Raw genomic sequence first — 15,340 nt, forward strand, 5'->3', positions numbered from 1 at the left:
GGGAGTTGGAGGTTGCTGTGAGCTGTGTGATGCCACGGCACTTTACCGAGGGTAATAAAGTGAGACTCTGTCTCTAAAACAAGAGAGAGAAAGAATCTGGATGTTTTGAAAGTCTTGCAATTTTAATTTTCTTTCTTTTGGGGTGGGGGCAGGGAGACAGAGCTTCAAGCTGTTGCCCTAGGTAGAGTGCCCTGGCATCACAGCTCACAGCAACCTCCAACTCCTGGGCTTAAGCGATTCTCCTGCCTCTGCCTCCCAAGTAGCTGGGACTACAGGAGCTGCTACAACACCCAGCTATTTTTTGGATGTAGTTGTCATTGTTGTTTGGCAGACCTGGGCTGGATTCAAACCCGCCAGCTCTGGTGTATGTGGCTGGCACCTTAGACGCTTAGGTGCCGAGCCTGCAATTTTAATTTTCAAATATTTTATGGGTAACACATCTGAATAAGAATAGAGACATTATAATCCTCTTCTCAGTCCAGCCTCCGCATCACCTGGAACCAACATTTAACCTCTCAGAGACTTCCCAGTTGGGACAGTAATGCCCTCTTTACACTTCACCTCACAGTGGGATGCCCAGGATTTAGGAAAGAACGTGTTAATTAACACAAGCTGTGGGAGTTTTTTGAAACTTCCGAGGCATCTGAGGTAGGTGACAACACATGTGGCAGGGCTAATAACATCTGAACTTGATTATTTTAAGTTGAGTATTTATATTAAATTTAATAAGGCTCTACTGTATTCACAGACAAGTAAACTCCCTGTCATCGGTGTTTTAATGTTTATTTATGTCCACTTTTGAGCTGGGATTGACTTCATTCAGCATCTCAGCCCATCTGGAAGGTGGGTTATCCCTGGAAGGTGCTGTGGCCAGGATTCAAGCAAACACGTGATGACGGCGCTGTCCAGGAAACTGTCCTCTGCGCCCTTTCCTTCACGTGTCTCCCGCTCACTCCTCAAGGGTTTTCCAGGCCTTACCCTGCTCCTCCGCAGCTGGCCTGTCCTCTATGCAGCTTTTCTATTCCACCCTTCCATCTTAAACATGGCCCTCCCTCCTCTGTCCAGTCAGCCACACCCGCTCTGTCTCTCCTACCCTGGGTTTTATAGGAGTTGCGGCCTGGGCCCCCAGGCTGTCTCTTCCACTGCTGATGGCACTGCTGGGCAGGTGTCAGCAGACAGACAACGCTAGGGCCCTGTTTGTTGATGGAGACAAGAGGAAAGACAGGGCCAGCCAGTGTCTTGTCCTACCCCACCCCCATGATCTGTGTGTGACCCTGCTCCTTCTCCAGACTTGCTGGTCTGTGTTATTACTGCGTGGTACAAGGCAGTGGGCACGTCAGGTTATCTGGAGAAATGCCACCAGGCCTCGTTACCTGTGTGAACGGACACAGAGTGTCAGCCTGACTTGCACTGTGATCCACTGCAGAATGGACCATGGAGGACATGTCAGCAGCCATCCAGGAGTGACCCACATTGGGGGATGACAGCCCTGTCTTCCCTCCTATAGGAATTCTCATCTTCATCTTCAGCAAGCATGAGGTTTTCCCCATCCTTTGGGAATTCACTCAGTCAAGATGGTAGCACAGGGCCAGGCGCGGTGGCTCATGCCTATCAGCCTAGCACTCTGGGAGGCTGAAGCAGGTGGATTGTCTGAGCTCACAGGTTCGAGACCAGCCTGATAAAGAACAAGATCCCCATCTCTAAAAATAGCCAGGTATTATGGCAGGCACCTATAGTTCCAGCTACTCAGGAGGCTGAGGCAAGAGAATCCCTTGAGCCCAAGAGCTTGAGGTTGCGATGAGCTGTGATGCCACAGTACTCTACCGAGGGTGACAAAGTAAGACTCTGCCTCAAAATATAGATAGATAGATAGATAGATAGATAGATAGATAGATAGATAGATAGAAGCACAAACAAGATGGTACTAACTAGAGAGGTTCAGGGTCCTAAAAGCCAAAAAAAGAGGCATTAATTGAGTTCATGGAATCAGGTGAGTCTTAATCTGGGCCAAGGCTCCCTGAGTCCACCCCAGGCTCAGTGATTCACTAGAAGGACTCATGACCTCAGAGAAACTGTTACACTCATGATTATGGTTTATTACAGAAAAGGACACAAATTAAAAGCAACACAAGGAAAGGTACATGGGGCAAGGTCCAACAGATACCAGAGACAAACTTCCAAGTGTCCTTTCCTTGTGGAGTCATACAAATATGCTTAATTTTACAGCAGTGATTTGTGACAACACATGCAGTACTGTCAACCAGAGCCTCAGTGTCTGGGATTTTTCTTGGAGTCAGTCACACGGGCCTACAGTGTCTATGTGACTGACCTCAGCCATGAAGACTGCAGCCCCCAGGGCAAACGCATTCATCATAAATCACATTGTTGGCATAAACTATCTGATCAAACTGGTATTTAGGCCCAAGACCTTGGACAAACCAGCTGAATATTACAAGGACTCAGAGCTCAATCTCAGGAGCCTGTGAAGAGCCAGCCGTGAAAACAGGCCTTTGTGGGGGAAATGCAGGGTTTGAGCAGCACAGCCTGCTGAGCTAGCCATTCCCTGCCCACGTCCCAGGGTCACCACACTGGAAGCCTGTGGCCATGTGGCTGAAGTTCTTGCCACCCGCCTCCCTGCCATCTCCCCATACCTTCTGCATGGGGTCATTCACAATAGTAGCTGTTGCACTGTTTTCATAAAAAGCAGCTTACCTACAGCAAGGACACTGTACATCCTCATGGTTACTATGTTCTGATTGTTTTTCCTTAGGGGCAGGGCCTGGGTATGATGAACCCTTAATGCTCCATATATCTCATTGTTGTCTCAGAACAAGTCAGAAGTGACCTCCCCCGTATTCGGAAGGCAGAGACAACTCCAAGTCAGGTGGGTCCCCTCCACGGTGCCATTTAACCGCCCCTCTTGTTTCTGTCTCCCTTCCCCCGGCAGTGGCTCAGAAACCCTGGCCCCCAGCATGAGAAGCGGACTCTGTTTGGAGACATGGTGTGCTTCTTGTTCATCACTCCCCTGGCCACCATCTCGGGCTGGCTGTGCCTGCGGGGCGCCGTGGACCACCTGCACTTTAGTAGTCGGCTTGAAGCCGTCGGACTGATTGCACTCACTGTCGCACTCTTCACTATTTACCTCTTTTGGACACTAGTAAGTATGACCTGCGGCCAGCTGGGGGTTCAGGCTGGTTGGAACTGGCAGAAGCCTTTCTTGTCTGTAGTACCCGTCACCTGCCCGGCAGATGCAGACTTCACATGCTGCAGGGGCCGGCGGGTGGGCTTATGATTCTGTGTGTGTGTGTGTGTGTGTATTGCTAGGAGAGGCAGATCAAATAAAGAAAAAGCCCAGACAAAGGCCCACACCTTGGCCATTGCCCTCCTCCAGCGGTCCAGGACCTGTCTGTTTCGCCGCATGGCGTCTGCTTCCTTCTCACTTTGAGGGGACTGTCGTATCCTATGAGTGATGCGTTCAGCGGTGCTGCTGTCACCCACTGCCCAGATCATGAATTCTCCCTGCTGACTTTTCCTCTTACGTCCTGACACAGCCTAACGTCTTTGTTGGATGTGGGGCTGCACTTTGCCTGGTGATTATTCCATGTGTTGGAATATTGACTCTGCTGCCCACAAAAGCACTAATTTATCTAGCTGGGAAGCTGCCACCAAAGAAAGGACATTTCCCAATAATAGTTCCCACTCTCTCTGAGGAAGAATTTTTAAATATTTCTTTTTTTCATTCTTTTAACTTCTTGCAATAAGCTGACTGCTCGGGGACCAGTTGCCAGCACCCACAAAGTGCGACGTTTGATCTCTCTCTCATGCTTCACTCTGGAAGCTGCAGAGAAGGACGTCACGACCCTCTAAATGTTTTCAGAAGCAGGGCCTCCTGCTTCCTGGCATTACTCTCCTGTGCTGGCTCATTCCTAATCTGAGCACGTTCCATTGTTTTTCAATATGTATTTCCTGTCTAAAGTGTACCGTTCCCACATCCCAGAGCACAGTGTCGGCATGTGGACACTGCCCCTGCCCCCCAGACCCTGTCTGTTCCCTCTGACTCATCCTGCGGCTCTTCCAGCTCTGTGCCTCCCCTCCGATGAGAGCACTCAGGCGGAGAACGCATTTCAGTCTCAGGAGGAGGAGTATCACTGAGCCTCGGTAAACAGGGAGGGTTCTGATGCCGAGAACTTAATCTGCGTCTCCTGGTTGATTCAGACATTCTGTTCCAGGGCTAATGATCCCCCAAGTGAAACTATCACTACCTCCTTTAAAAGTTCATGCTTCCAAAGCGTGTATTGGTTCACTGGGAATCAAGCAGTGGAGCTGATCTAGAAGCTTCTGTCATGATAGGAAAGGGGTTAGAAATGAGAAATTCAGTAGTCTAACTAGCACCATCGAACACTGTCAACTGCACCACCTCGGGAAAGTCAGGGCGCTTCTCGGGCCTTCAGTGTCCTCCTCTGTGAAGTGGAGATACCACCCTCCCGCCCAACCCCCCTGGTGTGAGCAGATGGCAGGGAAAGCGTACGAGAAGTACTTTGGAAAATAATAAGTATAAGTTTTTACCATGTTTAGAGGTTTTCCAGTCTATGGTTTTTCTTAGAAGAGCCCCTGTGTTGAAGGAAGAGTGGAGGTGAGCCCAAAAGCGGGCTTTCAGAGCTATGTAAGGCCTTTTTGAAAACCTGCTTTGTGATCTGTACATTTAGCAAGCAGGAAAGAAGGGGGTGGGGAGTGGAGAAGGGGTGAGAATGGAAAAACAAAAAGAAGACTAGCTAGAGAAAAATGGATTGTGACCCTGTTCCCTCTCCCATGAGAAAAGAAATGTTTAGGTGGGAGATGTACCTGGACTAGGCGCTTTTAGGAGAATGATAATATACTTCATCCAGAAATATTTTCAGGAGGCAGTGCTGCACAGTAAAAAATTCATGTATTGGCTGGGCGAAGTGGCTCCTGCCCGTCATCCCAGCACTCTAGGAGTCCAGGCCAGGAGGATCACTTGAGCTCAGGAGTTAGAGACCAGCCTGAGTAACAGTGAGACCCTGTCTCTGCTAAAAATAGAAAAATTAGCCAGGTGCCTACAGTCCCAGCTACTTGGGAGACTGAGACAAAAGGATCAGTTGAGCCCAAGAGTTTGAGGTTGCTGTGAGCTATGACAGCACAGCACTCTATCCCAGGCACAGAGTGAGACTCTGTCTCAAAAAAATCAGTGTGCATATTGACAATCCAAGGGCCCTGTGTTTAAACCCAAGATTTAACATCCTAATAGCTGTCTAGCATCAAATAGATACTTAATGTCTCTGCTTGTCCTTCCTCTTAAACAGAAAATGGAGGAAATAGTTGATAATCCCTGGGGCAGTTGGTCTGGGGAAGATTGAGTGGAGTGACCTCTGAGAACACACAGGCAAGCCCCTGGGAGACTGGCCCAGCCTCTTCCCCAGGCTGCCCTGATGCCCCAACTTCCCGCCTCCCCCAGCCCTCTGGAAAACGCAGAGTAGCAGGAAGGAGAGAAGGCATTTCTCCCCTCTGACGGGTGTGAAGAACGTGCAGCAGTAGGTTACTGAATTTAGAATAACTCCTTCCCAGATAAATGCTGTACTGAGCAGCCCTGGCAAGAGCCGTAATTCAGAGGCTGACAGCACTTGGAAACTGCCCTACGGCAGAAACCCATTGTAAACAAGCTGTCAAGTTTAAGGAGAATATGCTGTGAAAATGTCTTAGATAAACAAACAGGGTGTCAGTCCAAGCCTGGCTCCTCAAAGGAGCAGTTCCTGGAAGGGCCTCACTGGCACGGTGAAGAGAAACAAGCACTCAACGCCACTCACCTCAGAGTGCCTGGGAGGTTCCTGCCAGCTCCCATGGCCATGCAGGCCCAGCCCTGACCTCCAGGGCACACCTGGGACCCAGGAGGCCAGGGCCTCTGCCACCTACTCAGAAAGCTCAGGGGAAAGGTGTCCCAGAAACATCACTGCTCATGTTGCAAATGATTTGAGGTCCCTGGACAGACACAAAGAGAGCTAGATGAGAAGTGAGTCCACATTAAGCATGAAGAAACTGTCTGTAATGGACTTGGCATCAGCCCCAGCTTAGCACCAGGAGAATCGAGGCAGCTGGTGCAGGAAGTCTCCCCACTCCCTGTGCCACTGAGGCAACCAGGCCCAGCACAGAGCCGAAAGCCCAGTTCCTCGAAAGCCAACTAACTCCCAGGCCCATGGCTTGGTTGTTTAAATTCTCACTGTCAAGCAGGGAACCTCCAATAGAACACTGTCCATCTGCTGTCCACAAACTTCAGTTTCCTGGTTTGGAAGATGTGACTAATGGTATCGCAGATCATGTGTGTGAAGCGCCTAACACTGAGTACAGGACACACATCCTAGTGCTCTCGGCCTGTTATTTCACATTTGTGTTCAACATGGGAAAGCAGATGATAATTTTGTGACACTCCTCAGATACATGAATGCTTGCAGCAAAGAGAGAGAGATGGAGAGAGATTAGGCTACTTCCTTTAAGCCTTTGGTCTCAGTGTTGTCAGGGACCACAGGCTCCATCACCTGGGAACTTGTTAAAATATCAAAATTTTAGGCCCCACCCAGACATAAAGAATCAGAGAGTGCACACACTGCCCCCAGACAGCCTGACAGAATCTGGGAGTTCACACAGAGCCCCCAGATAACCTGACAGTGCTTGATGGCAGTCCTCCCTAGCCAGCTCCTTCCTGTGTCCTCTTGTTTTCCACAGCACAGTCAGAGATAACTGAGCAGGGCTCAGTGTGAAATCGTCTCTTGCCAAATCCTAGTCCCATCAACGTGTAAGTTGGCTGGGCATGGAGCTCACATCTGTAATCCTGGCACTCTAAGAGCCCAAGTCTGGTGGATTGCTTGAGCTCAAGAGTCTGAGACCAGCCAGAGCAAAAGTAAGACCTGGTCTCTACTAAAAATACAAAAACTAGCCAAGCATTGTGACGGGTAGCTATATTCCCAGCTACTCAGGAGGCTGAGACTAGAGGATCACTTGAGCCCAAGAGTTTGAGGTTGCTGTGAGCTAAGATGCCACTATACTCTACTTTTAAGACTCTGTCTCAAAAAAAAAAAAGTTTGTAAGTTGCACTATAACTTCTGGAAAGAAATTACAAAATAAGAACATGTTATCAGCTGTGACTTCACAGCAAAGCCTTCTCCCCACCTCAATCCCCTCCATGATGAGGTGAGGTGGAGGTTAGCATTGCCTAACCCTCTTCTTCATTCAAACGATCACAACTCTCTGTACAACAGACCTTGTCCGTGACAGGAAGTCAGTTACTATCATTTAGATGAATAAATGAACAACCATCAGGAATCTCATCCCAGAAGGGGCAAATCTAAACATTTTAGAATAGTGGCTCTATATCCTTTCTCCCTCCTGTCTCCTTAAAACCTCAAAATTACTGTGACAGCCTCTTTTTGTTTTACATTTATGTTTTTCTTCACTGCCTTGTCACCTCTCTAAATCGTACCTCCTGTTTTTGTCTGTGACGTTGCTTGGTGGGGACGGTGTGTCTTGGAGCATCAGAGACGGAGCCCCTCGGGGCGGCGGCACGCCTGGGGCTCCATGCGCTGTGCCCGCCGCCTTTATTTTCCCTGGCAAGGAGGCATCAGCATGTGATGCTTTCTTATTGGTTGAATTTGCCTGCAGACTGTGGTGATTAACAGCAATTAAAATAGATTAATGTATAATAAGATCTCATCCATTTGTCTACACAAGTGGGCTGATGTTTCTCATTTCCTGGCCAAGGAACAGGGGAAGCTGCTAAGTGGTTGACCCCCTGTGTTCCCTGAAGCAGGGATTCTGCACGAATCACCTGGGGATCTTGTTAAAATGCACTCTCTGATGCTGGAGGGCTGGGTGGGGCCTAAAATGCTGATATTTTAACAAGCTCCCAGGTGATACAGCCTGTGGTCCTTGACAACACTGAGACCAAAGGGTTAAAGCAGCCGTTCTCAATCTGTGGGTCGCGACCCACAGGAACTGTATGAAAGGGCTGCGGCATTAGGGAGGTTGAGAACCACTGGTTTAAAGGAAATAGCCTAATCTCTCTCCATCTCTCTCTCTCTCTCTCTCTTTTTCCCCAAGCATTCACGCATCTAAGAAGGAGTGTCACAAAATTATCATCTTCTTTCCCATGTTGAACACATGTAGAATAACAGGCCAAGAGCACTAGGATGTGTGTCCTGTACTCAGTGTTAGGCGCTTTACACACATGATCTGCGATACCATTAGTCACATCTTCCAAACCAGGAAACTAAAGTTTGTGGACAGCAAAATGGGTCACGCACACAGCCACTAAATAAAGGCGGCAGATCCCAGCGCAGTGTGCTGGCCCCAGAGCCTGTGGCCTGGGCCCACAGCCACTCTCAATTACTAATGCCAAGGGCACACAGCTCTTCTGTGTCACGGACAAGGGGACGCGTGATTTGAAATCCAGCTTCCTGTCATATTTCCAGATCCCAGGCTTCTTGTATTGTCAACCTCTTCATTAGTACTTGTCTGCCTTCTCCCTCCTTCCTGCCCTTGGCCCTGAACATCTGGCTTCCCAACCTGCCTCTTTTATATTCTCGAGTAGCAGCAAGCAGCAGCAGGGCAAAACAGACAGAAGAGAATCAAGTTTTAAAAAACAAAACAAAACTGATCTATTTCGGCACGTTCAGGGTGTTCTGGAGAAAAGCACATCTGTGTGAGTTTAAGAGCTTATATTTTCATGCCCAGATCTTTCTGGCACTCAGCCTGTGGCATCTGCTTCATGGCCTCAGAAATTTGAGCGAGTGGCCTTGAATTGCATGATCCTGCCATGTAGACTAACAAGCCCATTCTGATCAAGGGCCAGCACTTTCTACTTCCAGAAACTCTGAGCTTAAACCATTGGGTCACCCCACTTCCTGACCACCATAGCATCGAACACAACCCCTGACCCTAGACAGTTAAATATGCAACCCCTCACCCTAGACCAGGGGTCCTCAAACTTTTTAAACAGGGGGCCAGTTCACTGTCCCTCAGACCATTGGAGGGCCGGACTGCAGGCCCAGGATGAGTCGGTTGCTACGCAGGACAGGCAGCGGCAGCAAAAACACCCGGTGGGCCAGATAAATGTCTTCAGCGAGCCACATGTGGCCCGTGGGCCATAGTTTGAGGACCCCTGCACCTGGACAGTTAAATATCCCAGGCCTGGGAGACTTGTCACTCTGAGCTCTAACCTAGTCCTCTGGAAATACACTGGAGCCTACTCCCATTTTTAGACAGCTTACACACCTTCAAGAGTATAGACTCCAAATTCCCGGGGCAGCCCCTCAGCCCTTCATGTCAGCCTTCTCCTAAACAAACTACAGATTTCAGCTTCTCAGTCATTATATTTACATAGAAAACAAGCACTTTTCTGGCACAATTGAACACGGGTTTCACTGCTCATACTGTCACATTTTATTTGAGAGGTTTTTAGTTTGAAGCAGTGTTGCAATCAGAAAGTATGGAATGTTTATTCACTGATTCATTGACTCAGAAAACTCTACTGAACAACTTCCCAAGTGCCAGGCACTGTGATGGGTGCTGGGCACGCAAACACAACACAGGTCCTGCCATCAGCCCAGGGGTAGAGAGAAACGTACAGAGATGTTCAGGGCACACAGTGCCACGCCGAGGTAGGCACAGGCTCCGTGAGCAGCTATGAAGTCATGCCTCATCCAGTTGGAGGCTCAACTTAGGGCACTTTGTGCCTGTGCTGAATCTTCCTCACGGGAAGCTTTTGAATGCCGGAGCTAGAAGCCATTAGGGAGCCCCCGTCAGGGCCACCAAGCAGGTATACCACTTGTCACAGCACAGTACAAGGGTATCCTTCCCATCATAGTGTGAATGGGGTCCTTTGCGTGGTGCAGTGTCTACCCTGCAGGAGGGTCCATCCCCATCACTGACAGAGAGGAGCCTAGGACCAGAGGCACATCACCCACGTCACACAGCTGGCAAAGGCTGGTGTTGCAGTCACTCTTTCCTGCCGCCTCCAGCCAACCTTCTTCTCAACCGATGCTTTGGGGCCCACAACACCACTAGACAGAAAATAAATCCAGACTCAAAAAGAACCTCCTTTTCCTGTCCACACCCTGATTTTACCCAATATGAAGAGGAACAAAGCAAGCCCTGCCCAGGCGTTCGTACACCGGGCGCTCTGGTTGGTTCCCAATCTCCCGACACTCAACTGGTTTTCCCCAGATTCTCGCCCTGTCGTGCTGCCAGCTCCCTGACACTGTTTTGCCTGACATACATGTTTTTTGGATGATCAACTCCTGTTTCCCTGAACACCACCTCTTATTCTTCCTCTCCCACCCCCCAGGTGTCATTTCGGTACCACTGTCGATTGTACAACGAATGGCGTCGGACCAATCAGAGAGTGATTCTCCTCATTCCAAAGTCTGTCCACGTACCTTCTAACCAGCAGTCCCTTCTGGGCCTCCACTCGGTCAAGAGGAACTCAAAGGAGACAATTGTTTGATATTTGTGTGGTTGGTTGGTGGTCGGTTCATTCGTTGTTTGGGGTTTGGAAGTTTCTGCACTGGGGCCACGCACTGAGCCACTCCTAAGCCCTTCCTTAAGCCTGTGGGTCTAAGAACATCCAGAGCAGTGTTAGCACATCGCCCCGAGCCATGACCTCCGCCAGAAGAAGGCAAAGGCTGTTTGACTTCAAATCATGGATGCTGCAATCATATGATATTTGCTAAGCTGCCAAACATGTTTATTTAGCAGATACTGTATGGAATTTTCTGAACACCTCTTTAACATATGAGGAAGGTTGTCCTGCTAAAGATGCAATTCAATTCTTCCTTTTTTATTACTATTGCAAACATATATAAATATAAAAATATATATATTAAACTTAGATGAAAATCAAAATGAAAAAGCCAACATAAAAACTGGTTTCTTGGTCTGGATGGGTTTTATTGGGATTAGTTTTTTTTGTTTCCTGGTTTCTACTGGGGATCCTTTGGGGTAACTTGATAGCTTGAGTGGTCTTTTTCACCTCTTTCACTTCCCCTCCTTGAGCAGACAGCATAACAACTGCAGAGCAAGTCGTACTGGGAGAACTTTTAGTACTAAAGTTCCTTTAATTATTCAGGGTTTAAAGGGAAAAAAGGCGTGGCAACTCTCCGCACAGTGAGCTGTTTATTTAAATATCGTTAAGGAGAAAAAAAGTTACCAGGAGAAGCACGCTCATTTCAACTTGTTTGGTACTGACAGCTGATAGAAGCTATTTTCTAATAATAAATATCCAGTGTGTGAAAGACAAACCCCACTGATTGCGATACTCTTTTTTTAAATCATAAAACCTGTGAGGTTTCCCCAAGTAGGTTTTAAGAAGAGAGAGAAAAAAAAAAGGTAAGGAAAAGCAAAAAGGTTGGTGTTCTCACTCCCATCTCATCTAGTGCATGTCTTAATTCTGCCTTCCTAATGAATTGGAGGATCATTAGACATTTCTAGGAACCCTAGACCTGTTTTGCATATCAATTAGCATTCCCATTGCTCTATTGAATTTCGAGCTTGACAGGTAGAGGTGGCAGAAAAGCCTGGCCTAGCAGCCCTGTGCTTATTCTAAGACCCTTTTGTCTGATTTTCAGAAAAAAGGAGCACCACACAGTGCCTTCCCAGCCCTGAGCCAATTCTGTCACAGGCCAAAATAGACTTTTCCTGAGGGTTTCGTGTCCCCTTTCATCCATCCCTGTGTAAAGGGTCTGCTCCGAGGCCTGGCGTGTGTGCGTGTGTGCGCGCCTGTGTGTGCAGGGAGGCTGGGGAGCGGATGTGTCTTCTGAGGGAAGCCCTTGGCTGCTGCGCCGGCTTTCAGGCTCCGATGTCTGCCCACCCCACATGCTGGGAGGACAGGTGGAGCCCAGCTTCAGGGAATGCTTAAAAATAAGGATTTCTAAAAAATATAGAGATAGATTTCTAGAACATGACCCACATTCTGAGTATCACTCCCTCGTCGGCCTTAGGCTCCCCAAGTGGGAGAGTGGGAAGTGCGCAGGGGCAGGCAGGGAGCAGGGTAAGGGTTTTTGTCTGAAGGCTGATGGAGCTGCTGCAGGTGTCCCCTTTGTCGGCTGAGCCCTCTACTCACAGGCTGCTCCAGGCGCTGCCTGGGGAGGGAAACAGCTGTACCGCTGTCCGCTGCAAAACTCAGATGTGCTTTATGGCTTGTGACAATAGATTTCCTCCCCACCACGCTTCACTTGGACACTGCAATTCCAGTAATATACGCCTCAGCCCTGCTGTTTACTGGGCCCTGCTCACCCCTCTGGGCTGTCATTAGCTGCACCACCATCAACCGTTTCTTAATTGACCTTTTTAAAATGCTGGACACCACTGGCTGCACGCAGCTGTCACACATTAAATTTCCAGAGCAAAGAATCCAACTTGGTAGCTTGTGAATTGCAGCCCTGTAATATACTTGATAAATGACGTCCACCCAGCCTCAGTCCCTGAGCTGTCAGGTGAACCAGTGACACCTATCAACAGGATGGCACAACATTCACGAGAGGACCAGACCCTTTCTCCTCCCTGCTTCTTCCATAAATTAAGGACGCAGAGGATTCCCAGGATCATTTGAGGTTGGCTGCCAAGAATTCCTGGTGTCTTGGTTTATGAGATGAGATAGAATGACACTAACTATCAAAGGAAGGTAGACCCCAGTCCCTCCCTGGGGCTCTTAAGCTAGGAAGGGTTGGCGCATTAGGACTGTGCCTGTGCTGTGCTCCTGCCCTCCATATTTACATCCCCAGCCTAGGAAGCAAAGCAGAGCCGAAGCACAACGACTAGTTTGCTTGCGGGGTGGTGGGCAGGACACCCTGGCAGCCGAGCATAGCATCAGTGCCTCCTTGCCCAGGCCATCAGCTTGGGACCTCCTTGTATGAGACGTTGATCAGCACCAGGGCCCACCTGGGATTCTGAACATTCTTGGAGGATACTTTATCTCTTTTCAGTCTGAGATTGTTCACGGTGATAGTAATAGATCCTAGGGTGCTGCATATGCCAAGAGCACCCAGCCAAGAGAGCACAGGGACAGGGAGAGGTGGAAATGCAGGCTGTGCTCCTGTCCCCACGCCTTGCTCCATGGAAGAGAGTTGCATCCACCTGGAGGAAGGGGAGGCGTTAGTGAAGCGGTACAGAGGTGCCATGTGGCTCACCAGCAGCGCTGCTAGCTCCCGCTCTTCCTTTGCTCCTTTCTTTTTGAGAGATCAAGAATGAAGCAGAGGAAGAGAGCAAGGGCACGGGCAGACTGACTGCTTATAGGGTGCTCCCCTCCTAACCGTTTTCCTTGAGATACCATGTAGAGACAAATGTGTGTCATGGTGCAGCCAGAGGGGGAATTAACAAACAAGTCCAGCATGCTGTCGCCTGCCCTGCGTGTGTGCCCGTGTTCCCTCTCATCTGGGGAAGGACAGAGGACACAGAGCATTCGCACACTTGCTCCAGCTCCTCGGAGAACTGAGCAGAGGCTCAGATAAGCTGTAAAATCCATTACAGAAAAATAAATGGCATGATGTGGAAGTGATTTTGATTCGTCTTTCATTGTCCCGGTCTTCCCTGCTCCGAGGGCCTGGGCCCTGTGGTGGATTGTCACTTTCAGCTGGGCTGTAGCCATAGTCACAGTTTCATTTTTAGTGAAAGTAACTCATCGGAGGCATGGAGGAGGCGAAGGAGAAAATGGAAGTGTAACCACAGCCCCACTGAGTCAGCTCGTGGGCCAGCAGCCAGCTGCCGCTTCCACCTCCTCCCCAGGCCTCGGGGTTTCCCGCTGGGCACTGCCCTCTGGCCGGGCACTCGGGCTGCGCTGGCCCCTATTTGAGTCCCCTCAGCTTTCCCTGACATTCCACGTAGCTTATGTAGCTGCCCACACTAGGAAATGGCTCAACGACGAAAGAACCTGAGGAGAAAGACAGTTAAGAAATGGAATCAGTAAATGCTTCTTCTCCCCTGCAATCCAGAGTGTTCCTAGAAGCCGCCTGAAGATCAGCCACATGGCTTGCAGGCCCTGATGCTAGATGAGAGACGTGGAGTTGTGATTCTGAAGCCTAAAGTGGGATGGGAGTTAGGCCAGCCGATGGGGACAGGGTGTAGAACTATTTTAGGACAAGAAGGTAGGGACCATGATGGGCCTGGCTGGCTGCCGTCCTTCCCAGCCAAGCGCAGAGGATCTGCTGACTGGCAGACAGACCGCGTGAAGCCTGGTGCTGCTGAGGTTGGAGTCATGAGAAGTTGGCACTCTGGGTAGTGATGCCTGGGCAACTGCTAGCTCTCTCAAAATGTGTCAGCTCTGCAGAAACACATGGGCTACAATCCACCTTTTTTTGGCTTCACAAAAGTCTCAGTGTCAGGAGTTAGCTGGGGGACACCTTGCCTTTCCCTTGCTATTTCAGTTGTTCTGGGAGTGATCCTGGCTCTGCTTCCCAGTGTGATGGAGTGGAACAGAATCAGAGAGGGAATCAGACCACCTGAGTTTGGATCCTGGCTCTGCAGTATCACACCTGCAGACTGTGGACAAGTGACCCTACATGTCTAAGACCCAGTTTTTGCCTCTGTAAAATGGGGGTAATATCTACGTCATACAGTCATTGAAAGATCTGCAAGGCATAGCTCCCGGAGTTCACACATGAATGGTGATGCCTTTCCCGTTCCCTCCTTCCACGCACTGTTGCTACCATCTGGGTTATCTTGCCCTTGCCTGTATTTCAAAGAGCAATTTTGATAATCAATCTGAAAGATTGTAAACAAATTGTGTTAAATGCTTTTCGAAAAGAGGGATTGAATTAAAATAATCTACAGATTCTTATTGAGCTCTGTGCTTGGGAGTAAAAAGAACTGTTAAGAGACCCTCCTAGAGGCTGGAATTACTGACCTGATTGAGAGAGTTGAATGATGTATAGATTTTGATTTTCCTTCCATTTCCTGATACTGGAATCTAGGGCTAATTGAGAATTCATTACAGATAAAAACATTTTTTCTAGATCTGGGTCTAGCGCTACGGAGGAAAACAAATATAGTCCATCAATTGTCTGTGTTCCCAGAAACGAGAGACTCATGAGTCACTGAGCTCATTCATCTAGTGCCTTCTTAGAGGCTCGAAATTCTGTGCACAAAGACAACAGAAGGGGAGTTGGCTTGGGAGCCACGCTTGGATTTGAGACACTCTCTTTTCTGGAACACATTTTCTCCTATCAGGGACATTGTTTCCCCATCAAGGACATGAATATATGGGCTCTAACAGAAGTTTTATTTGTGAACATCAGGTGCAAAGGATTAAGTTAATCATACATTTCAGTGCATGATATAATTT

The 15,340-nt window shown here is 48.8% G+C and overlaps 1 protein-coding gene across 1 annotated transcript in view; it reads left to right on the forward strand.

Annotated features, from left to right (window-relative positions):
• The window catches only part of MARCH3 (membrane associated ring-CH-type finger 3), a 151,297-nt gene extending 139,994 nt beyond the window's left edge, over nucleotides 1-11,303 (forward strand). The window contains exons 4-5 of the mRNA XM_003782230.3: nucleotides 2,948-3,157; nucleotides 10,352-11,303. Coding sequence (XP_003782278.1) covers nucleotides 2,948-3,157; nucleotides 10,352-10,510 — 369 coding nt within the window. The 3' untranslated portion in view covers nucleotides 10,511-11,303. The remainder of the gene's footprint in view (nucleotides 1-2,947; nucleotides 3,158-10,351) is intronic.
• The last annotated feature ends 4,037 nt before the right edge of the window (nucleotides 11,304-15,340 follow it).

Source organism: Otolemur garnettii, unplaced genomic scaffold (genome assembly GCF_000181295.1).
Source record: "Otolemur garnettii isolate 467f Iridium unplaced genomic scaffold, OtoGar3 scaffold00003, whole genome shotgun sequence".
NCBI lineage: Eukaryota > Metazoa > Chordata > Mammalia > Primates > Galagidae > Otolemur > Otolemur garnettii.